Source organism: Vicia villosa, linkage group LG1, assembly GCF_029867415.1.
Source record: "Vicia villosa cultivar HV-30 ecotype Madison, WI linkage group LG1, Vvil1.0, whole genome shotgun sequence".
NCBI classification, from domain to species: domain Eukaryota; kingdom Viridiplantae; phylum Streptophyta; class Magnoliopsida; order Fabales; family Fabaceae; genus Vicia; species Vicia villosa.
The window spans coordinates 193,168,524-193,188,665 of NC_081180.1; the positions used below are offsets into that span (position 1 = coordinate 193,168,524).

Below are 20,142 nucleotides of genomic sequence, written 5' to 3' on the forward strand. Positions count from 1 at the left end.
TGTCGCACGCTCGCGAAAATGTGAACAGAGTCGCCACCAATATATTTATCCCATAAGGGAAAGGAATATCAGAAAACCTGGAATAAAGAAAGGACAAGAAAAGGTCTTGCGACCAGAGATCGGGTAAGAAGTCGGTTACGCGAGGGGAAGGTATTAGCACCCCTCACGTCTGTGGTACTCCACAGGATCCACTTATGCTTGTTCTATTCTAAGGGTGTATAAATCTAAAGCTTAATTACTAAGGGAATGCATGCAAATGAAAGAAAAAGAAACACGGGGAAAATAAGGTTTATAAATAGTTGTGCTCGTTTAGGCCCCGCGACCTAATGCCTACGTATCCTTTTCAGGAATCAGAGCGCCGTAGTTCGGCTCTTTAGTTTTTGTTTGTTTTTGTGTTTTTTAGTTGAACAGTTACATTCACACTCCGCTGCTCGACCTCTGGAGTCTTAAGCTGGGAATGGAGCGGAAATAACGTGTCCGATTAGGAGAAAGAATGCCCTGAAGGCAAGAGAAAGAATGCCTCGGAGGCAAGAGAGAAAAGAGATTGGTTTGTGTCTTTTATGTGTGATTCCATGATGGACGAAAACCTACTACAAGGCATCGCATCACTTCCTCACTTTGATTAGCTCTGAGCCTTTATTAGATATTTTGAAATGTTTTTGGTTGGGTGTCTTTTAAGGGAAATTAATTTGTGACTTAGATCATACCAAAAAGAGTTTTGTTTTGCATATTTAGAGAAAGCACATCGAGGCCTACGCCACAATCGTTTCTCTAAATAACGGTTAAGAAATACATCGAGGTTTCACACCTCAATCATTTCTTCTCCGCTAAGTAAAGGAGATACAAAAAGAGTTCTTTTGTGAATATTTAGAGAATGCACATCGAGGCCTACACCACGATCGTTTCTCTAAACAACGGTTAAGAAATACATCGAGGCTTCACACCTCAATCATTTCTTCTCCGCTAAGTAGGAAAGAACCTACATCGGGGCCTACGCCCCAATCATTTCTTTCTTACTATGAAATATAGTAACGGTATGATCTTCATCGATATTTATTAAGTATTTTAAAAGTTGAAAAGAAAAGAAGGACAACTAGCCTAAAATGAAAACTAGTCTAATGTTATGATTCTACCTAAATGTTAGGAGCAAAAAGCGACATGAGAATATAAGCATAAGCGGAGATCGAAATTACAAGTAAAAATACAAGTAAATAACGATACAAGAATTAGTGTAAAATGGCTAACATAAACACTTGAAAATATGGTACAAGACATGAAAGTGAACGATGCAACATAGTACAAAAAATCAAATTTAAAGGACTATTTATTTTTATTGATTTTTTTATGTGACAAAGAGACAAGAATTTAATCAAGCAAGTGAATTAAAAATACAAGCCTAAAACTATTATTTTTGTGATTATTTTACTATTTTTATATGTGACAAAAATTCTATCAAGGTCTCAAAATTAATAAGAGAGAATTAGTATTAATTATCAAAATGAAAATGGCAAAAAACTAATTAAAAACTAAATTCTAATAATAGATATAGGGGGGTGCAGCACTGAATATAGTGGTGTAATAGCAGTTAGGGCGCTGGCCCATTGAGGCAGGCCCAGGACATTATTTTTGTTTCAGATTGTTGGCCAAAAATGGATAGCACGGGCCAGTGGGGTGTAAATGGTAAAACGGCCCATGTGCGATTTTATTGTTTGATTTTCTTGTCAAAGAAGTTGTATGGGCTTCATAGGTGTGTGCTTAGCAATTACGACCCAGGGATTGTTTTTATCAGATTTTCATACAGAAAAAAATAAAATTTAAAAAAACAAATTAATAATGGAAATAATGGAAAAAGAGAAATTGGGGATTAGGGTTAGGCTTTGCGCCGTTTCAACTCTTTCTCTTAACTTCTCGTTCTCGTTTCTCCTTCGTGAAAACGGCGATGGCCTTCCCCTCCTCTCCGGCGAGCGTTATGAACGCCGCCGCAACTAACCCTTCTTCTACCTCGATCTCCGTCTCTAATCCCAACCTCATTCTTTCTAATTCGTCCCTCAATTCTCTGTATTTGATTCACAACAAAACCCTAAGAAGCCTAAGAAAGCGATTACAAGATGATGATGGACGCTACTGCTCAATTCATGGGGGAAACAATCAGAAGACCACAATCTACCGTATAGCATCAACAATGGCGCAAAAGAAGATGAATGATGGAAATAGCGATTCGAAGACTTACCTGAATGTGAGCCGAAGATGGTTGTTGAGGAAAACCAGAGGTGAGGTAATATTAAGCATCCATTATTCTTCAGTTCTTTGCTCTTCTTCTTCTTCTTCTCTTCTTCTATTTCTGAATTTTTGCTTTGAAACTCTGTTGATTGTTATTCTACGATTTGTTGTTGTGTTGATGTTATTGCAGTTAGAGATGAGGCGAATATGATGATGCTGTTTGAAGGAATTTGTTGAAGATGAACGAATGGAATTGGTGGATGGGAGTGTTTCTTTGGGAGATTGAAGGTGAAGAGTAAGAGTGACGCCGATGGTTGTGATGCTGAGATGAACGTTGGATGAGGCTCGTTCTTGGAGAATTTGCAGTGATTTCGAGGCGATACGAAAGCGAAGTTGTGAGGAAGATTGAGGTTTGCGGACTTATGTATGGATTGACGATGATGAAATCTTCAGGTGTTGACCCTTTTCTTCTCCTTCTTCAATTTTCTTCTTCAATTCTGTTATGTGTGGATTTAGGATTTGGCTTGTGATAGTGATGATGGTGAGGTGCAGGTTTGGAGTTAATTCGATGAAGATGAAGGTTGAGGTTGCAGAGTTTGAAGATGGGTGAGTATGGAAGAGAGTGAAAGCGTGGAGTTTGTGATGTGGAACTGAGAGAATGAATGGAGTGAAAATGGTGGAGACGCTCAAGAATGATTGAAGTCTCTGTTATATAGGGATGAAAGGTTGGTTCTCTTCTGAAGTTTCTGTTAATTCAGTTAGAATTCTGTTAGCTTTTCTATTGGCTATAACTGAATTAGTTAGGTTTTTAAGTTTGTTATGAGTTGGTTTAGGAATCTGTTAGGTGTTTTAGAAGTTAGTTACAAGGGAAGTTACAATTCTGTTATAACTGTTAGGATGAGTTAGCTTTCTGTTGGAAGGTTAGTTGGTGGTTTGAAACTGGTTAGAGGTGAGTTATGCAGTGTTTGTTAGTACTGGCTGAAACTGGTTTTTGATATGGATGTGGCTGCTGTTTGATATTGGTGTATATGACATTTTTCTGGTTTGATTTGCAGGTACAGGCTCAGTTTTGAAGATGGAATATGGGGCTGAAGTGAATTTATCATGCAGCGGGCTCGGTTCGACTTCAAGTGCAGGCTGCAGAGCATGAAGAAAAAGGAAGAGGAACTTGGGATTAGTTTTAGGTTTAGAAGTGAGCATATGATGTTTCTTTTTTCTTTCTGTTCCATGTTCCAAAAGTAGACAAACAGTAGGGTATTGGTATGGTTTGTAAATAATGGATTTCATTTGTAAATTTGAACTTGAATGAATATATTTGGAATAATGTTGGTTTTGAATGATGTGATATTGAGAATGGATGACGAATACATTTGTTGTTGAAATTGTGGTGATCTTTGAAAGAGCTTTGAATAAAGAATTCCAATTACTCTTACACTCCATATTAGCCCGCACGAATTTTCTCTCCAAACTCAACATGTTTACAACCCACTCTAATCAAGTTATTTGAACATACATTTAAATTCATGACATTGAATAATTCCAAACAAGGGATCCCTATGATCAAACTAAATTAGTCTTGCGCTAAAACTCTTATCTTCAACCATCAGATTTAATCCAGGTTAATTGCTCTCGGCCTTAAAATATCTTGCTTTGGTGAACACACGATGGGGATTCCTTGAAATAAATGATGGTGGAAGCATCAAGGAACACCTTGGCATGAAATCTCATGAGAATTTAGATGAAGAAGAGATTCATACTGCCCAAAAATTAAAGCTTTAATCTTATAATCCAACACCCGAAGTAACATTTACTGAATCATACTTGAATGAAGTAGAAACCCCAATCTCCAAGATCCTTGAACCCAAGACAACTTTATTGATTTAATGATGCATGAGTTATGACGACCTAAGATGTAAATGAATGAGAAACATAAGCCAATTAGAAATAAAATTAGGAGGGCAAATTTTGGGGTGCAACAGCTGCCCCTATTTAATCGCCTCAAACTTGAAGGCGAGATTGGCGCTAGCCTTTCGAGCAATCAAGGTAGAAGAAGATTAAATACCAAGTAAACCCGAAAATTTGCCTGATGAGAGATGTTATCCACTGGGGAAAAGATGGTGTCAACTCCACTTAGGTAGAATGTATCAATTCTGGATTGATCAAATTGACTCTGAGTCAAAAATGAAATACACATCAACTCTGGGTTGAAAAGGAAAGGTGGGTTGACTCTGGGTCGAAGAATAAAGGGAGGTCAACTCTGGGTTGGATAAGAGGTAAACATCAATTCTGGATTGAGAACGGAAAGTGAAATTAGTATTAATGGGACAAGATATAGGCATCAACTCTGGGTTGAGAAAGAAGGAAAGAAAATCAACTCTGGGTTGAAAACAAGAGATAGACATCAACTCTGGGTTGAGAGAAAGTAAATCAACTCTGGGTTAGAAATGAAATAAACGTCCACTCTGGGTTGAAAAAGAAACGTGGGTCGACTCTGGGTTGAAGGATGAAGGGAAATCAACTCTGGGTTGAGGACAATAGGTAGACATCAACTCTGGGTTGAGAGAAGGTAATTCAACTCTGGGTTGAAAGAGGAAAGATGATCAATTAGGAATAACCATCAACTCTGGGTTGAATGAGAGAGAGAAATCAATTCTGGATTGAATAAGGGATAACCATCAACTCTGGGTTGAGAGGGAAAGGAATCAATTCTGGATTGAATAAAGGGTAACCGTCAACTCTGGGTTGAGCGGGAAAAAGGATAAAGGATAACCATCAACTCTGGGTTGAGTGAAAAAAGATAAGGGTCAACTCTGGGTTGAATAGAAGACAACCGTCAACTCTGGGTGAGTGGGAAAGCAAGGATCAACTCTGGATTGAATAAAGGATAGCCGTCAACTCTGAGTGAGTGGGAAAGAGAGATAGTCAATTCTGGATTGAACAAATGATAACCGTCAACTCTGGGTTGAGTGGGAAAGAGATCCCTAACTCGGGGTTAAAAAAAAAAAAAAAATGGAGGGAAAGTCAACTCTGGGTTGAACTCAAAAACATCAACTCTGGGTCGAAGAAAGATGAACAAGATTGACTTTAGGAGATGACACCACAATGGTAACTCTGAGTGATCCAGTGGACTATCAATGGAATGCTTGTAGGGACCTCATCTGATGAGTAACTTGGCTTATGCTTCATATGCAAAGTTTGATTTGTTTTATGCACTTCTGGAGATGCAATGCTATGGGTTCTATATGCGGTGTACTGATTGTTCAGGGTTTTTGCTTTGTGTGGAGTAGATTAAGTGGAGTTCTAAAACTCTGTTTGAGAATCGAGGTGGGGTGGATGCCCCTGATTTGTTGATGATTGGATCATGCAGGAGAAATGATAATGAAAATGCAATGATATGCATGATGTATGTATGACTATGAATGGAATGATTGTTTCCAAGATATGAAGGACGGATGGAGAATGCCCTTGTGGAAAGGTCATTGCTTGAAGGATAGGATTTGTGAAGGTGAGGTGTTTGGCTTGACTCCTCGACACTTGTCTCAATATCTGACACTTGATTGAAGATGAAGAGATGAATTGTTACTAGCTTGCCCCAACGTGTATGATCTCTTGAGATAGAACTTTGATAATGCTTGAATCATGGAGATTTGCGATGGTCTGCCCTAGTGTAGATCATGGAATGAATGTCCCAGATTGAAAGGAACTCTTCCAACCAATGGATTCTTCAGATATTTGCTAGTTGATGACCAACCTTTGCCTTTGTAAGATTACTCGATGGAATTTCAATGTTGAACTTTCCTTGGTATCAAGTACTTACTTTCAAGTTTAGAGACAATTCTGTTTTGGAAAGATAATGAGAATGCAATGCACATGTTAATCTCAAAGTAGAAGTTTTTATTTGTCAAAATGTTGTACTGATACTAACACAAATGACACAGCAACATTAGGAGTCAGTTTGACATGATTTTACAGTTTGTATGCTTTCGGAACGAACCCTGCTTCAATTAGGACTTTTGAGGGTTGTAACGTGGCCGGGTTCACGGTTTGAGAAACAAAGGATAAAGGCTCAAGTTCTACTTAACCCACCCCTTCTTCGTGATGTTCTCCAGTCCTACGTTCAGCTAGTTCGACACGAGTATTCACTTTTCAGGAAGGATTGTGATGGATGAGGATCCTTTATGGCTTTGGCGGAGGTGGCAGCCACCCTTTGATTCTTTTGTTGATGGTCACAACAACTTGTCCCTTGGAGGATTTTTCTTTTGCTTTGTTTTTTTACTTTCCCTAACTTTTGCCTGGACAAAGAGTTTCTTTTGAATTTGGTTTTCGTTGTCCAGCGGGATATGCCCTAATTTTTGCCTAAGTCATTTGCTTCAAAGCTTTTCTTTTCTTCCTTTTGACTTAGCGGGCTATTGTTTTTTTTTTTTTTTTATCATGATTCATAACTTTCTTTTCATCATTTTTGTCTCGTTCGGGAACAAGTTGTATGACTTTTGTGATTGACTTGTTGAAAAGGTTGTGACTGCCTTCTTCTTAGTGAATGAGATACATCCATTGTGGATTGTGCTCTTCTTCTTTTGTTGTGAGGTATGATTGATCCTCTGATGGAATACCTGAAGGTTGAGCGCTCGGTTGCACTAGCTGAAGACTACCCTGCCCCTGGTTAAGATTGAGGGTTTTGTTATTTTTTGAAAAGAAACTACTACTCCTTAGGCTCAAAGGGGTTGACGAAGGTTTCACTCCCTTATAACTCCAGTGTTTAGGAATGGAAACAATGCCTGTACATCGTCAGCAGGATCTTGTTCCAAAGGCATACAATTAGTGATTCATGTGTTTTTGATTTTTCATCATTCTCCTTTTTTAATTGCTTAAGACAAATGAGTGAAGTATCAGTGAACATAATGACAAAGATGAAATGATTTGAGAAAAACATGTATATTGCATTATTTTTATTTATTCAAACAGAATGAGTTTCTTACAATGAGGAGTACTTGATAACAACAAAAGTAATACAATTGAAAATACTAAAGAAATCTATACAATGGCAAGCTTGGCCTTATTCTAATGCAAATGAAATGTTCTCTGACAAACATAAAGTCTTTAGGCTCCATTGGTGGGAGGTGCCCTTTTGGGAGGCATGGATTTTCTGATAGTAGCTTGATCTTGTTTCTAATCCCCCATGATTCTTTGTCTATTGTCTCATTTCAAATATCAGTGTCGAGGAACTGTCTTGTCTGATCTGGTGGAGAGGGAGAATGTAGGAGTCTTGGTAACCATGGATGCATATGCATGAATGCAAAAATGTTAATGAAGATGCAAATGTATCATAAATCAGGATCAAGGATCAAGGCTTCTTGGATAACAACTTCTCATGGTCAATAAGATATGGTCGAATCCTCCAGATTCAGAGGTTCGACGTTGCTTTCTGGATAAACAGCTTGTTCATAAGTCAAGGGTGGTCGAATCCTCCAGATTCAGAGGTTCGACGTTGATTCTGATAGATAACCTTGCATAAGTCACATAAGGTCGAACCCTCCAGATTCAGAGGTTCGACGTTGATTATGATAGATAGTCTGAACGGGCATAGGGTGGGATGGAAGCTTGTTTTCCTGCAAAACAAAATTTCCCAACCCCTCTCACAGGTAGGATCTAGTATATGGTAGGTCAAGAAGCCAACAGAGGATTGAAAGTAGGCGCTATCATACGATATTGCCTCGTTCAACCAAGCTCTGCCCGTGGATACATGATCGGATCAATCAGACATACGTCTTCTGTCCGTCATGGCCACTCTATTCCTAGTTCCTAAGGTATCACTCATGGCCTGGGTATTGGGCCTTTTACCTCATAGAACATCCCACCCAACCTGCAAACAGAGAAAATATGTGGTCCCCACGGGGACCCATAATATAGTCCAGATGCATGCGGAAAGTAAATATGATATGCAAACAGAAATAAACATGATACGGAAACATATATACACAGGATGTAAGCATATAAATAAACAAATAAAAACACCCAAAAAAAGAAACAAACAAAGGCTAGGATCGACTCGCTAAGAATGGACCAGCACAGGTCTATCACGTCCCCAGCAGAGTCGCCAGCTGTCGCACGCTCGCGAAAATGAACAACAGAGTCGCCACCAATATATTTATCCCATAAGGGAAAGGAATATCAGAAAACCTGGAATAAAGAAAGGACAAGAAAAGGTCTTGCGACCAGAGATCGGGTAAGAAGTCGGTTACGCGAGGGGAAGGTATTAGCACCCCTCACGTTTGTGGTACTCCACAGGATCCACTTATGCTTGTTCTATTCTAAGGGTGTATAAATCTAAAGCTTAATTACTAAGGGAATGCATGCAAATGAAAGAAAAAGAAACACGGGGAAAATAAGGTTTATAAATAGTTGTGCTCGTTTAGGCCCCGCGACCTAATGCCTACGTATCCTTTTCAGGAATCAGAGCGCCGTAGTTCGGCTCTTTAGTTTTTGTTTGTTTTTGTGTTTTTTAGTTGAACAGTTACATTCACACTCCGCTGCTCGACCTCTGGAGTCTTAAGCTGGGAATGGAGCGGAAATAACGTGTCCGATTAGGAGAAAGAATGCCCTGAAGGCAAGAGAAAGAATGCCTCGGAGGCAAGAGAGAAAAGAGATTGGTTTGTGTCTTTTATGTGTGATTCCATGATGGACGAAAACCTACTACAAGGCATCGCATCACTTCCTCACTTTGATTAGCTCTGAGCCTTTATTAGATATTTTGAAATGTTTTTGGTTGGGTGTCTTTTAAGGGAAATTAATTTGTGACTTAGATCATACCAAAAAGAGTTTTGTTTTGCATATTTAGAGAAAGCACATCGAGGCCTACGCCACAATCGTTTCTCTAAATAACGGTTAAGAAATACATCGAGGTTTCACACCTCAATCATTTCTTCTCCGCTAAGTAAAGGAGATACAAAAAGAGTTCTTTTGTGAATATTTAGAGAATGCACATCGAGGCCTACACCACGATCGTTTCTCTAAACAACGGTTAAGAAATACATCGAGGCTTCACACCTCAATCATTTCTTCTCCGCTAAGTAGGAAAGAACCTACATCGGGGCCTACGCCCCAATCATTTCTTTCTTACTATGAAATATAGTAACGGTATGATCTTCATCGATATTTATTAAGTATTTTAAAAGTTGAAAAGAAAAGAAGGACAACTAGCCTAAAATGAAAACTAGTCTAATGTTATGATTCTACCTAAATGTTAGGAGCAAAAAGCGACATGAGAATATAAGCATAAGCGGAGATCGAAATTACAAGTAAAAATACAAGTAAATAACGATACAAGAATTAGTGTAAAATGGCTAACATAAACACTTGAAAATATGGTACAAGACATGAAAGTGAACGATGCAACATAGTACAAAAAATCAAATTTAAAGGACTATTTATTTTTATTGATTTTTTTATGTGACAAAGAGACAAGAATTTAATCAAGCAAGTGAATTAAAAATACAAGCCTAAAACTATTATTTTTGTGATTATTTTACTATTTTTATATGTGACAAAAATTCTATCAAGGTCTCAAAATTAATAAGAGAGAATTAGTATTAATTATCAAAATGAAAATGGCAAAAAACTAATTAAAAACTAAATTCTAATAATAGATATAGGGGGGTGCAGCACTGAATATAGTGGTGTAATAGCAGTTAGGGCGCTGGCCCATTGAGGCAGGCCCAGGACATTATTTTTGTTTCAGATTGTTGGCCAAAAATGGATAGCACGGGCCAGTGGGGTGTAAATGGTAAAACGGCCCATGTGCGATTTTATTGTTTGATTTTCTTGTCAAAGAAGTTGTATGGGCTTCATAGGTGTGTGCTTAGCAATTACGACCCAGGGATTGTTTTTATCAGATTTTCATACAGAAAAAAATAAAATTTAAAAAAACAAATTAATAATGGAAATAATGGAAAAAGAGAAATTGGGGATTAGGGTTAGGCTTTGCGCCGTTTCAACTCTTTCTCTTAACTTCTCGTTCTCGTTTCTCCTTCGTGAAAACGGCGATGGCCTTCCCCTCCTCTCCGGCGAGCGTTATGAACGCCGCCGCAACTAACCCTTCTTCTACCTCGATCTCCGTCTCTAATCCCAACCTCATTCTTTCTAATTCGTCCCTCAATTCTCTGTATTTGATTCACAACAAAACCCTAAGAAGCCTAAGAAAGCGATTACAAGATGATGATGGACGCTACTGCTCAATTCATGGGGGAAACAATCAGAAGACCACAATCTACCGTATAGCATCAACAATGGCGCAAAAGAAGATGAATGATGGAAATAGCGATTCGAAGACTTACCTGAATGTGAGCCGAAGATGGTTGTTGAGGAAAACCAGAGGTGAGGTAATATTAAGCATCCATTATTCTTCAGTTCTTTGCTCTTCTTCTTCTTCTTCTCTTCTTCTATTTCTGAATTTTTGCTTTGAAACTCTGTTGATTGTTATTCTACGATTTGTTGTTGTGTTGATGTTATTGCAGTTAGAGATGAGGCGAATATGATGATGCTGTTTGAAGGAATTTGTTGAAGATGAACGAATGGAATTGGTGGATGGGAGCGTTTCTTTGGGAGATTGAAGGTGAAGAGTAAGAGTGACGCCGATGGTTGTGATGCTGAGATGAACGTTGGATGAGGCTCGTTCTTGGAGAATTTGCAGTGATGTCGAGGCGATACGAAAGCGAAGTTGTGAGGAAGATTGAGGTTTGCGGACTTATGTATGGATTGACGATGATGAAATCTTCAGGTGTTGACCCTTTTCTTCTCCTTCTTCAATTTTCTTCTTCAATTCTGTTATGTGTGGATTTAGGATTTGGCTTGTGATAGTGATGATGGTGAGGTGCAGGTTTGGAGTTAATTCGATGAAGATGAAGGTTGAGGTTGCAGAGTTTGAAGATGGGTGAGTATGGAAGAGAGTGAAAGCGTGGAGTTTGTGATGTGGAACTGAGAGAATGAATGGAGTGAAAATGGTGGAGACGCTCAAGAATGATTGAAGTCTCTGTTATATAGGGATGAAAGGTTGGTTCTCTTCTGAAGTTTCTGTTAATTCAGTTAGAATTCTGTTAGCTTTTCTATTGGCTATAACTGAATTAGTTAGGTTTTTAAGTTTGTTATGAGTTGGTTTAGGAATCTGTTAGGTGTTTTAGAAGTTAGTTACAAGGGAAGTTACAATTCTGTTATAACTGTTAGGATGAGTTAGCTTTCTGTTGGAAGGTTAGTTGGTGGTTTGAAACTGGTTAGAGGTGAGTTATGCAGTGTTTGTTAGTACTGGCTGAAACTGGTTTTTGATATGGATGTGGCTGCTGTTTGATATTGGTGTATATGACATTTTTCTGGTTTGATTTGCAGGTACAGGCTCAGTTTTGAAGATGGAATATGGGGCTGAAGTGAATTTATCATGCAGCGGGCTCGGTTCGACTTCAAGTGCAGGCTGCAGAGCATGAAGAAAAAGGAAGAGGAACTTGGGATTAGTTTTAGGTTTAGAAGTGAGCATATGATGTTTCTTTTTTCTTTCTGTTCCATGTTCCAAAAGTAGACAAACAGTAGGGTATTGGTATGGTTTGTAAATAATGGATTTCATTTGTAAATTTGAACTTGAATGAATATATTTGGAATAATGTTGGTTTTGAATGATGTGATATTGAGAATGGATGACGAATACATTTGTTGTTGAAATTGTGGTGATCTTTGAAAGAGCTTTGAATAAAGAATTCCAATTACTCTTACACTCCATATTAGCCCGCACGAATTTTCTCTCCAAACTCAACATGTTTACAACCCACTCTAATCAAGTTATTTGAACATACATTTAAATTCATGACATTGAATAATTCCAAACAAGGGATCCCTATGATCAAACTAAATTAGTCTTGCGCTAAAACTCTTATCTTCAACCATCAGATTTAATCCAGGTTAATTGCTCTCGGCCTTAAAATATCTTGCTTTGGTGAACACACGATGGGGATTCCTTGAAATAAATGATGGTGGAAGCATCAAGGAACACCTTGGCATGAAATCTCATGAGAATTTAGATGAAGAAGAGATTCATACTGCCCAAAAATTAAAGCTTTAATCTTATAATCCAACACCCGAAGTAACATTTACTGAATCATACTTGAATGAAGTAGAAACCCCAATCTCCAAGATCCTTGAACCCAAGACAACTTTATTGATTTAATGATGCATGAGTTATGACGACCTAAGATGTAAATGAATGAGAAACATAAGCCAATTAGAAATAAAATTAGGAGGGCAAATTTTGGGGTGCAACAGCTGTCTTAGTCGGCGAGCCGCCCATGCTAAGGCACAGCAAGTTTTTTCGAGTAGTGAGTATCTTGTTTCACAATCGGTAAACTTTTTGCTAAGATAGTAGATTGCATGCTCCTTTTGGCCGGACTCGTCATGTTGCCCCAGTACACACCCCATTGAATCTTCTAACACAGTTAGGTACATTATCAGGGGTCTTCCTTCCACAGGTGGTAGCAAGATTGGCGGTTTTTGGAGATACTCTTTGATTTTGTCAAAGGCTAACTGGCATTTGTCATTCCACCTTTCCACTTGATCTTTCTTCAACAAATTGAAGATCGGCACACAAGTAGTAGTCATGTAGGCAATAAATCTGGCGATGTAATTCAGACGTCCCAAGAATCCTCTGACTTGTTTCTCGGTACGGGGTATAGGAATTTCTTGAATGGCTTTGACCTTGGCCGGATCAACCTCAATACCTTTGCTACTGACGATGAAACCTAAGAGTTTGCCGGATCTTACTCCAAAGGTACACTTATTTGGATTCAGTCGCAACCTGTATTTCTTGAGTCTATCAAACAGCTTATGTAGATGACCCAGATGTTCTTCTTCGGTGTTGGACTTTGCAATCATATAATCGACATACACCTCTATCTCCTGATGAATCATATCATGAAATAGAGCTACCATTGCACGTTGATAGGTTGCTCCTGCGTTCTTTAAACCAAAGGGCATTACTTTGTAACAAAAGGTTCCCCAGGGTGTTGTGAAGGTTGTTTTTTCCATGTCTTCGGGTTCCATCTTGATTTGATTGTACCCTGAGAATCCATCCATAAAGGAGAATACCTTGCATTGTGCGGTATCATCAACCAGTACATCGATGTGAGGTAAAGGGAAATCATCTTTGGGGCTTGCCCGATTTAGATCTCTGTAGTCTACACACATTCTGACTTTCCCGTCTTTTTTAGGTACGGGCACGATGTTAGCTATCCAAGGAGGATAACTTACAACCTTCAGGAATCCGGCATTAAATTGCTTTTCAACCTGGTCTTTGATCTTTTTTGACATATCAGGCCTACTCCTTCGTAGATTCTGCTTGACTGGAAAGCTACCTTCTTTGATTGGCAGGCGATGAACCACAATGTCCGTGTCAAGGCCTGGCATATCTTCATAGGACCAGGCGAATATCTCGACGTAGTCTTGCAACATTTGAATCAGTCTTTGCTTGACACTATTTTCTAAATCAGCCCCTATTTTGACTTCTTTCTTTTCTTTGTTGCTGCCCAAGTTGATAACCTCAATTGGTTCCTCATGAGGCTGTATAGCCTTCTCTTCTTGTTCTAGCAGCCTTGCAAGTTCTCTTGGTACTTCACAATCTTCCTCACTTTCGTCCTCAGTTTGGTAGATCGGATTTTCAAAGTCATGACGGGCAATAGCAGAATCGTTATCGACTGGATCCAATGTGAATGTGAATCTGCATTTTATTTATGTGAGTGTGTGTAAGAAAACATAGCTATTTGAAAAGAAAAGAAAGAAAAAGGATCACAAAATTTGAATATGCAAACGTCCCATGATTTTATTGAATGCACATGCTCATGATATGATAAACCCTTATAAAAGGACCGGTGTGCTTCGGGCAAGGCACACGGCTTTCAAGCTCATGGTTCGATATTACAGGAACCATTTTTATCTTTGCACAATATACACAAAGAAAACAGGAAATTGCATTTACTCCTGATCGAAGGAGATCACATCCTCAGTTTTCCAGTTGTTCAATCCATTGTTGTGAGCAGGGAGTATCCAGCTGTTCCAGTTGCAGTTGTCTTCTTCATCTCCCACAGCATTGATTTCATTGGTGGGGAAATGAGTCGGTGATCTTTCAGGATAAGTAGGATGATCTGTTGGATATGAGGATCCAGGTTGAGGTACCTCTGTTGGCTGAGCGAGATACTCGATAAGGCCGTCCCATCCAGTCGGGATGATGTCTTTGAGGGAGACTTGTGCAATCTGCTGAGTAGTGTACTGTGACAGAAAGTAACCCTCGTTATTTGGTGTTTCCCTGGTGTTTTCAGGAGTAAAATTGTCATCATAATGTTCATCCCATCTAGTTGGGACAATGTCTTCCATGGCGATTTGTGAGCTCGGAGGAGCGGAATATTTCACCGTAAAGTCATATTTGCTACTTGGATCTACTAGCGTATCCCAAACTTCTTTAGGTGGATTTTGATATTGCTGAGTGCTGGGACTTTTGTCACTTTCAAATTGATCACCCCATACAGTTGGGGTAATATCTTCCATAACAATAAAAGAATTCTGAGGTGCGGTATATTGATAATTATATCCGCCGCTTGGATCTCCCAAAGTATCCAACATTCCCATGGAAATGGGTGGAATTTCATCTGGATATGGCTGAATGATATGGTTCAAGAACACCCCATCGTCTTCAATGGCGTTTACTCCTTGGCTGATGAAATGTGACATTAATCCTCCAGAACAAGGACTTTGATCATTCTTTTGATTTCCACTATCATAGCCTAGGCCTAGCTTGTCGGACTTGTAAGGTATATCGAGGAGCTGTCCCCATACTGTGCAATCACCTTTTTCGATCACAGCTTTGGCATCTTTGAGAGAAGCCAGAGTTTGTAGTTGGAGTAGCAGAAATATGCTTGGTAGTAGAGACATCTGGAGAGACCACCTCAAAAGATTGGCAGGGAGTTTCGATGAATTCGTCATCAAACTCGACATATTTGGAATTTCTCAGGTCACTAACCACATATTCCTCTTCGCCATAAACTGTGACAATCTTTCCTTTTACTGGATATTTCAACTTCTGATGCAGGGTAGAAGCTACAGCATTTGCCCCATGTATCCAAGGGCGTCCTAGTAAACAGGAATATGCTGGGTGAATTTTCCATTACGTAAAAGGTAGAATCAAAGATCTGAGAGCCCACTCTGATTGGGAGATTCACCTTTCCGTACACTGTTCTTGTTGACCCATCGAAGGCTCTTACCACAACATCGCTTGGTTGTAACACAACTCCTTCGAAGTCAAGCTTTTCCAGTACTGTTTTTGGTAACACGTTCAAAGAAGAACCGTTATCTACCAGCACATGAGATAGAGTGGTGTCATTTCATTCAATGGAGATATGTAGGGCTTTATTGTGATTCTTTCCAGCAGGGGTTAGATCAACATCAGAGAAACCGAGGCCATTGGTCAATTGTTAGATTGGCAACACAATTTTCAAATTGATCGACTGAAATCTCTTGAGGCACATGCGCAGCTTTCAGGAACTTCATCAGAGCTTTGGCATGAGCTTCTGAATACTTTAACAGAGACAGCATTGATATTTTTGAAGCAGTGTGCCCCAGTTGTTCGACAATATTGTAATCACTCTTGCAGATGATTTTCAATATTTCCTCCATTTCTTGCTTCGATGGATCTTCAACAGTGACCTCCACCGGTATTTGAACTGGTTCAACTTGTGGCTTTTTGCCTCGAGCGTCGATATCTTGATTAGAAACTGGGACCTGGACTGGACCAGTAGCAACATTTGGAGAAATTTCTGGTGAAAAGATCCTTCCACTTCTCGTGATCTTGCTGGTACCCACAATATTATCCACAGTTGGAGCAGTTAACTTCGTGGCCTCTTCAGTCGAGGTACCCTGCTTAACTCCATGGACATAAACATTAGTGTCGTAACCCCACAGGACAGCTTTATCTGAGGAGTATGGAAATGGAGTTGGACTAGCAATGATTACTGATGCCACTTTGAGTGTAGCGGAAATTTTGAAAGGAGCCTTGGCAGAGATTTTGAATGGTAAGCTGGAGATCACTGAGACATCCTCTATTCTCATCCCGTTTGCAAAGACTTCGCATAAAACGTCCATAGAAAGGAGCCTCTCAAACATAATGATACGGCGATCCATCCATTTTTGAATTCCCATTCTCAGATTCTCACAACCATTGGGCAGGCATGTGCAATAAAAGCAATCAGGGTCACAACCTGAAAAGTAACCAGCTCGGATTACTTTGACTTCAAGGAGCGGAGTTGACAATTCGGTCACATCATAGATGTAAACATGTCTAGGATAGCGTTGACAGTTTTGTCATGCTTCGGCATGGGTGTCGTGATGACATTTGGAGTTTCTGGAGGATCGAACTCAATTTCCCCAGCATCTATCATGTCTTGTATTTTATTTTTCAGGGCCCAACAGTGATCTGCGTCATGTCCTGGACAGTTTGAGTGATACGCACACGTTGCATCGGGGCGATAACTCGGAGAGGAAGTGTTGACATTCTTTGGAGGATCTTTTAATGTGATCAGATATGCTTTTAACAAATGCTGCAATGCCTGAGAGATTGGCATATTGATTCTGGTGAAATTTCTTCTTGGCGCATCTGGTCGACGCGTATATTTTGGCTGTTGATCTTTTTGAGGTGCAGATGCGGAGATCAGAACTGCCCCCACAGATTGGTGCTGCTCACTTTTGTGACCTTTCAGACTGTGCATTGTGTTGACCTCGTTTCTCCCACTGATGGGCCTTTTTGTAGTACCAGAGGAAGAGCCTATTTGAATTTTTCCATTTTGAATGCCACTTTCGACACGTTCCCCAGTTAATATCAGGTCAGTGAAACCTGATGATGAGCTTCCCAGCAAATGAATATAGAAAGGGCCAGTTAAAGTGCCCATGAACATGTCGACCAGCTCGCGATCAGATAAGGGTGGTTGAACCCTTCCAGTCATATCTCTCCATTTTTGTGCATATCCTTTGAAACTTTCTTTTGGTGCCATGGACATGCCCCTTAGTTGAGTACGGGTTGGTGCAAGATCAGCATTGTATTGATACTGTTTGTAAAAAGCAGCAGCTAAATCTTCCCAGGTATGAACTTTGGTACTTTCCAGCTGGTAGTACCATTCGAGTTGTGTACCCGACAGACTTTCTTGGAAGAAGTGAATCTACAATTTGTTATCTGTTGTGTGAGGTTGTATCTTCCTTACATAGGACCTCAGATGTAGTTTTGGGCAAGAAACTCCATCATATTTCGCAAATATAGGAACTTTGAACTTTGGAGGGATAACGACATCTGAGATGAGTCCCAGATCATTGAAATCTAAGCCAGGTATTTTTTGTATCTCCATAGCTTTCATGCGTTCCTCCAACTGCTGGTACTTGTCATCATCCTGTTCGTCTCCAGAATGATAATCTTCTTCATTAGAAGAGAGAGAGGGTTTGGCAGAACCCTGGTTGCTGTGATTGTCTCCTTGTTCACCATCACCGACTATTTCAGGGATCGGTGGCTTTTTGAACTTTTTGGCTGGGATTTTGATCTTTCTTTTCAGTTGGCTCAAGCCTACAGATCCTTTGGGCTTCTTTTTCTTCTTGATCATCAGGGCTTTCAGTTCTTGTTGCCCCTTTGCCAGTTCCAGAATTGCCACTTGAACTTGGGCGTTCTGTGCTTCGAGATTCTTGATGCTTGTTTCAGATTCCATCTCTTCTGACTGAAATAAACAGCGAGGAGATGAGAAATCTATCATGTGAACCTGTTATGCAATGTATATGAATGAAATGTATATGCAATGAATGAAATGTATATGCAATGTTTTCAAGGATCTTAGAGTTTAGATTTGTTAAAACAAAAGAAAAACAAACATTTGTTAGTCAAACAATTTATTATTATTTTTTCTTCTTTTTTTTCTTTTTTGCCTCATTCGGGCTTACAAAACAAAAATAAAGAAAATGAAGGATCCCTCAGGTCTCCCATGGACGCTTTCTCTTTGCACCCAGGAATATGTTGATCTGCTGCTCTTCTTGGAGTTGTCCGGTGAGCTCCAATAATCTTCTCTCATAGTCTTGACAGTATGCTTTGAAGGTATCTCTTTCCTCTTTTAGTTGAACCCAAGATTTTTGCAACTCTTCCAGGTCAGTTGGCATATCCGGATGTAGAATAACTTGAGGTTCGTCTCCTTCGGCTTCCGGCTCAATAGTCACAGGTAGAATAGCAGGATATGGCATGATGAGTTTCTGAGCATGAGCCCGAACCCATCTGAGGTAAGGTTCCATAGGAATAGAATTCCATTGTCCCAAAGTTTTGCTTTCTATTCTATAGACACTTCCCCACGCATGTATGAACCTTCGTCGATGTCTGTGGGAATCATCCTCGTAATCAAACACAATGCCACGGATAATCATGTCATGAGGACCGTTGCTCCGTGCATATCCAAATTGGCGTAAAGCTAAAGAGGGATTGTAAGTGATGCCCCCTTTGATGCCAAGTAGTGCCACATTAGGGTACTCTCCATAATGATCAATGATAGTAATGTCTCTCCGAAAGAAGTTGTTCCACCGGATATCTGAACGAGACAAAGACATAATCCTGTGAGACCATTGCATTCTTTGTTCATTTCTCAACACTGATCGGGGAAGATGAAATGTAAACCACCTAGCCAGTAGTGGTATACAGCACATGAGAGTTCCTCGTTTCTTCATGGTACGAGTGTGTAGAGAATGTAGAATGTCTCCCAGCAATGTTGGTACCGGGTTACGGGTTAGGAAAAGGTTGATGACGTGCACACTTATGAATTGGTCGGGATTAGGGAATAAAACCAACCCATAGATCAAAAGAGCCACAACCTCCTCAAAAGCTGGGTAACTTTTGTTTTCTAGTAGTAATCGAGCCTTTTCCATTAAGAACTTAGCAAGCAAACCCTTAACTCCACTCTTTGTTTCCCAATTGGACTTGATTTCTGACTTTCGCAAATGTAAAGCAGCAGCAATGGTTTCAGGTTTTGGAATCCTTTCTAAACCAGTGAAAGGTAATTGATTTCGAACAGGTAATCCAATTAGTTCAGAGAACTCTTCCAAAGTGGGTACTAACTGGTAATCAGAAAAGGTGAAGCAATGATGTTCGGGATCAAAGAACTGGAACAGGACCCGTATCATGTCTTCTTCAAATTTTGAGGTAACCAAATGGTGTAGGTGACCGTGCTTTTCGGTGAATTGAACATTCCTGGGGAATTCTGATACTAAGTTTTTCAGTTCAGATGGCACCGTTGAGATGTTGATTCGGATGTAATCTCTGGTGGCGGGAGCCATTACCTGCAATAACAAAACAAAGGTAAACTCTTTGATCCTTGAAATGATTAGTGAAAAAAATGATATGCTTATGATGCTTATGATGTTATGATGTCAAACATGTGGCACACAAAAACAAATCAAACAATAGCCTTAAGTTTAAAGGCTTGCATGAAGTCCATAGGTGATACCCTCCCCACTGAAGTTGAGATGGTTAAAACCTGTCCTAGAATAGTATTCGGGTTCTATGATCCTTGAAGGTAACATCTCAATACGGCGCTCGGACGGCCGATCAAAATATTCCTCGAGGATAACTAACTTCGATCAACTTCAAAGCTAGCCACTTAAAAGGCCATAAGTCAAGTTCAACTAAAAGGTTCTAAGACAAATTAGTGTTTAATGACATTTCGGAAGCCTAATATACTCCTTGATCGTTTTCAAGGGACATCAGTATAAACCAAAGTATCGCACTAACGGTGACTACCAGATCAACCGTATCGGTACATGCCGTACAGTTTCCTTGGTCTATTTTCACATACTTAAGGTATCTCGAGATTCGGGTTAGAATCTTTCACA

At 39.7% G+C, this 20,142-nt stretch overlaps 1 protein-coding gene and 2 long non-coding RNA genes across 3 annotated transcripts; all 3 read left to right on the top strand.

Annotated features, from left to right (window-relative positions):
- Positions 1 to 1,869: 1,869 nt before the first annotated feature.
- Positions 1,870 to 2,431, top strand: LOC131661886 (uncharacterized). The gene is made up of 2 exons (XM_058931537.1): positions 1,870 to 2,275; positions 2,411 to 2,431. Exons 1-2 carry the CDS (start codon positions 1,940 to 1,942, stop codon positions 2,429 to 2,431), a joined length of 357 nt encoding a protein of 118 aa, XP_058787520.1. The 5' UTR covers positions 1,870 to 1,939.
- Positions 2,432 to 2,598: 167 nt separating this feature from the next.
- Positions 2,599 to 3,557, top strand: LOC131621515 (uncharacterized). Its single transcript, XR_009289615.1, has 2 exons — positions 2,599 to 2,945; positions 3,276 to 3,557. It is a non-coding gene; the product is annotated as an uncharacterized LOC131621515 (long non-coding RNA).
- A 7,178-nt stretch (positions 3,558 to 10,735) lies between these two features.
- On the top strand, positions 10,736 to 11,877 carry LOC131621523 (uncharacterized). The gene is made up of 2 exons (XR_009289618.1): positions 10,736 to 11,265; positions 11,596 to 11,877. It is a non-coding gene; the product is annotated as an uncharacterized LOC131621523 (long non-coding RNA).
- Positions 11,878 to 20,142: the final 8,265 nt, after the last annotated feature.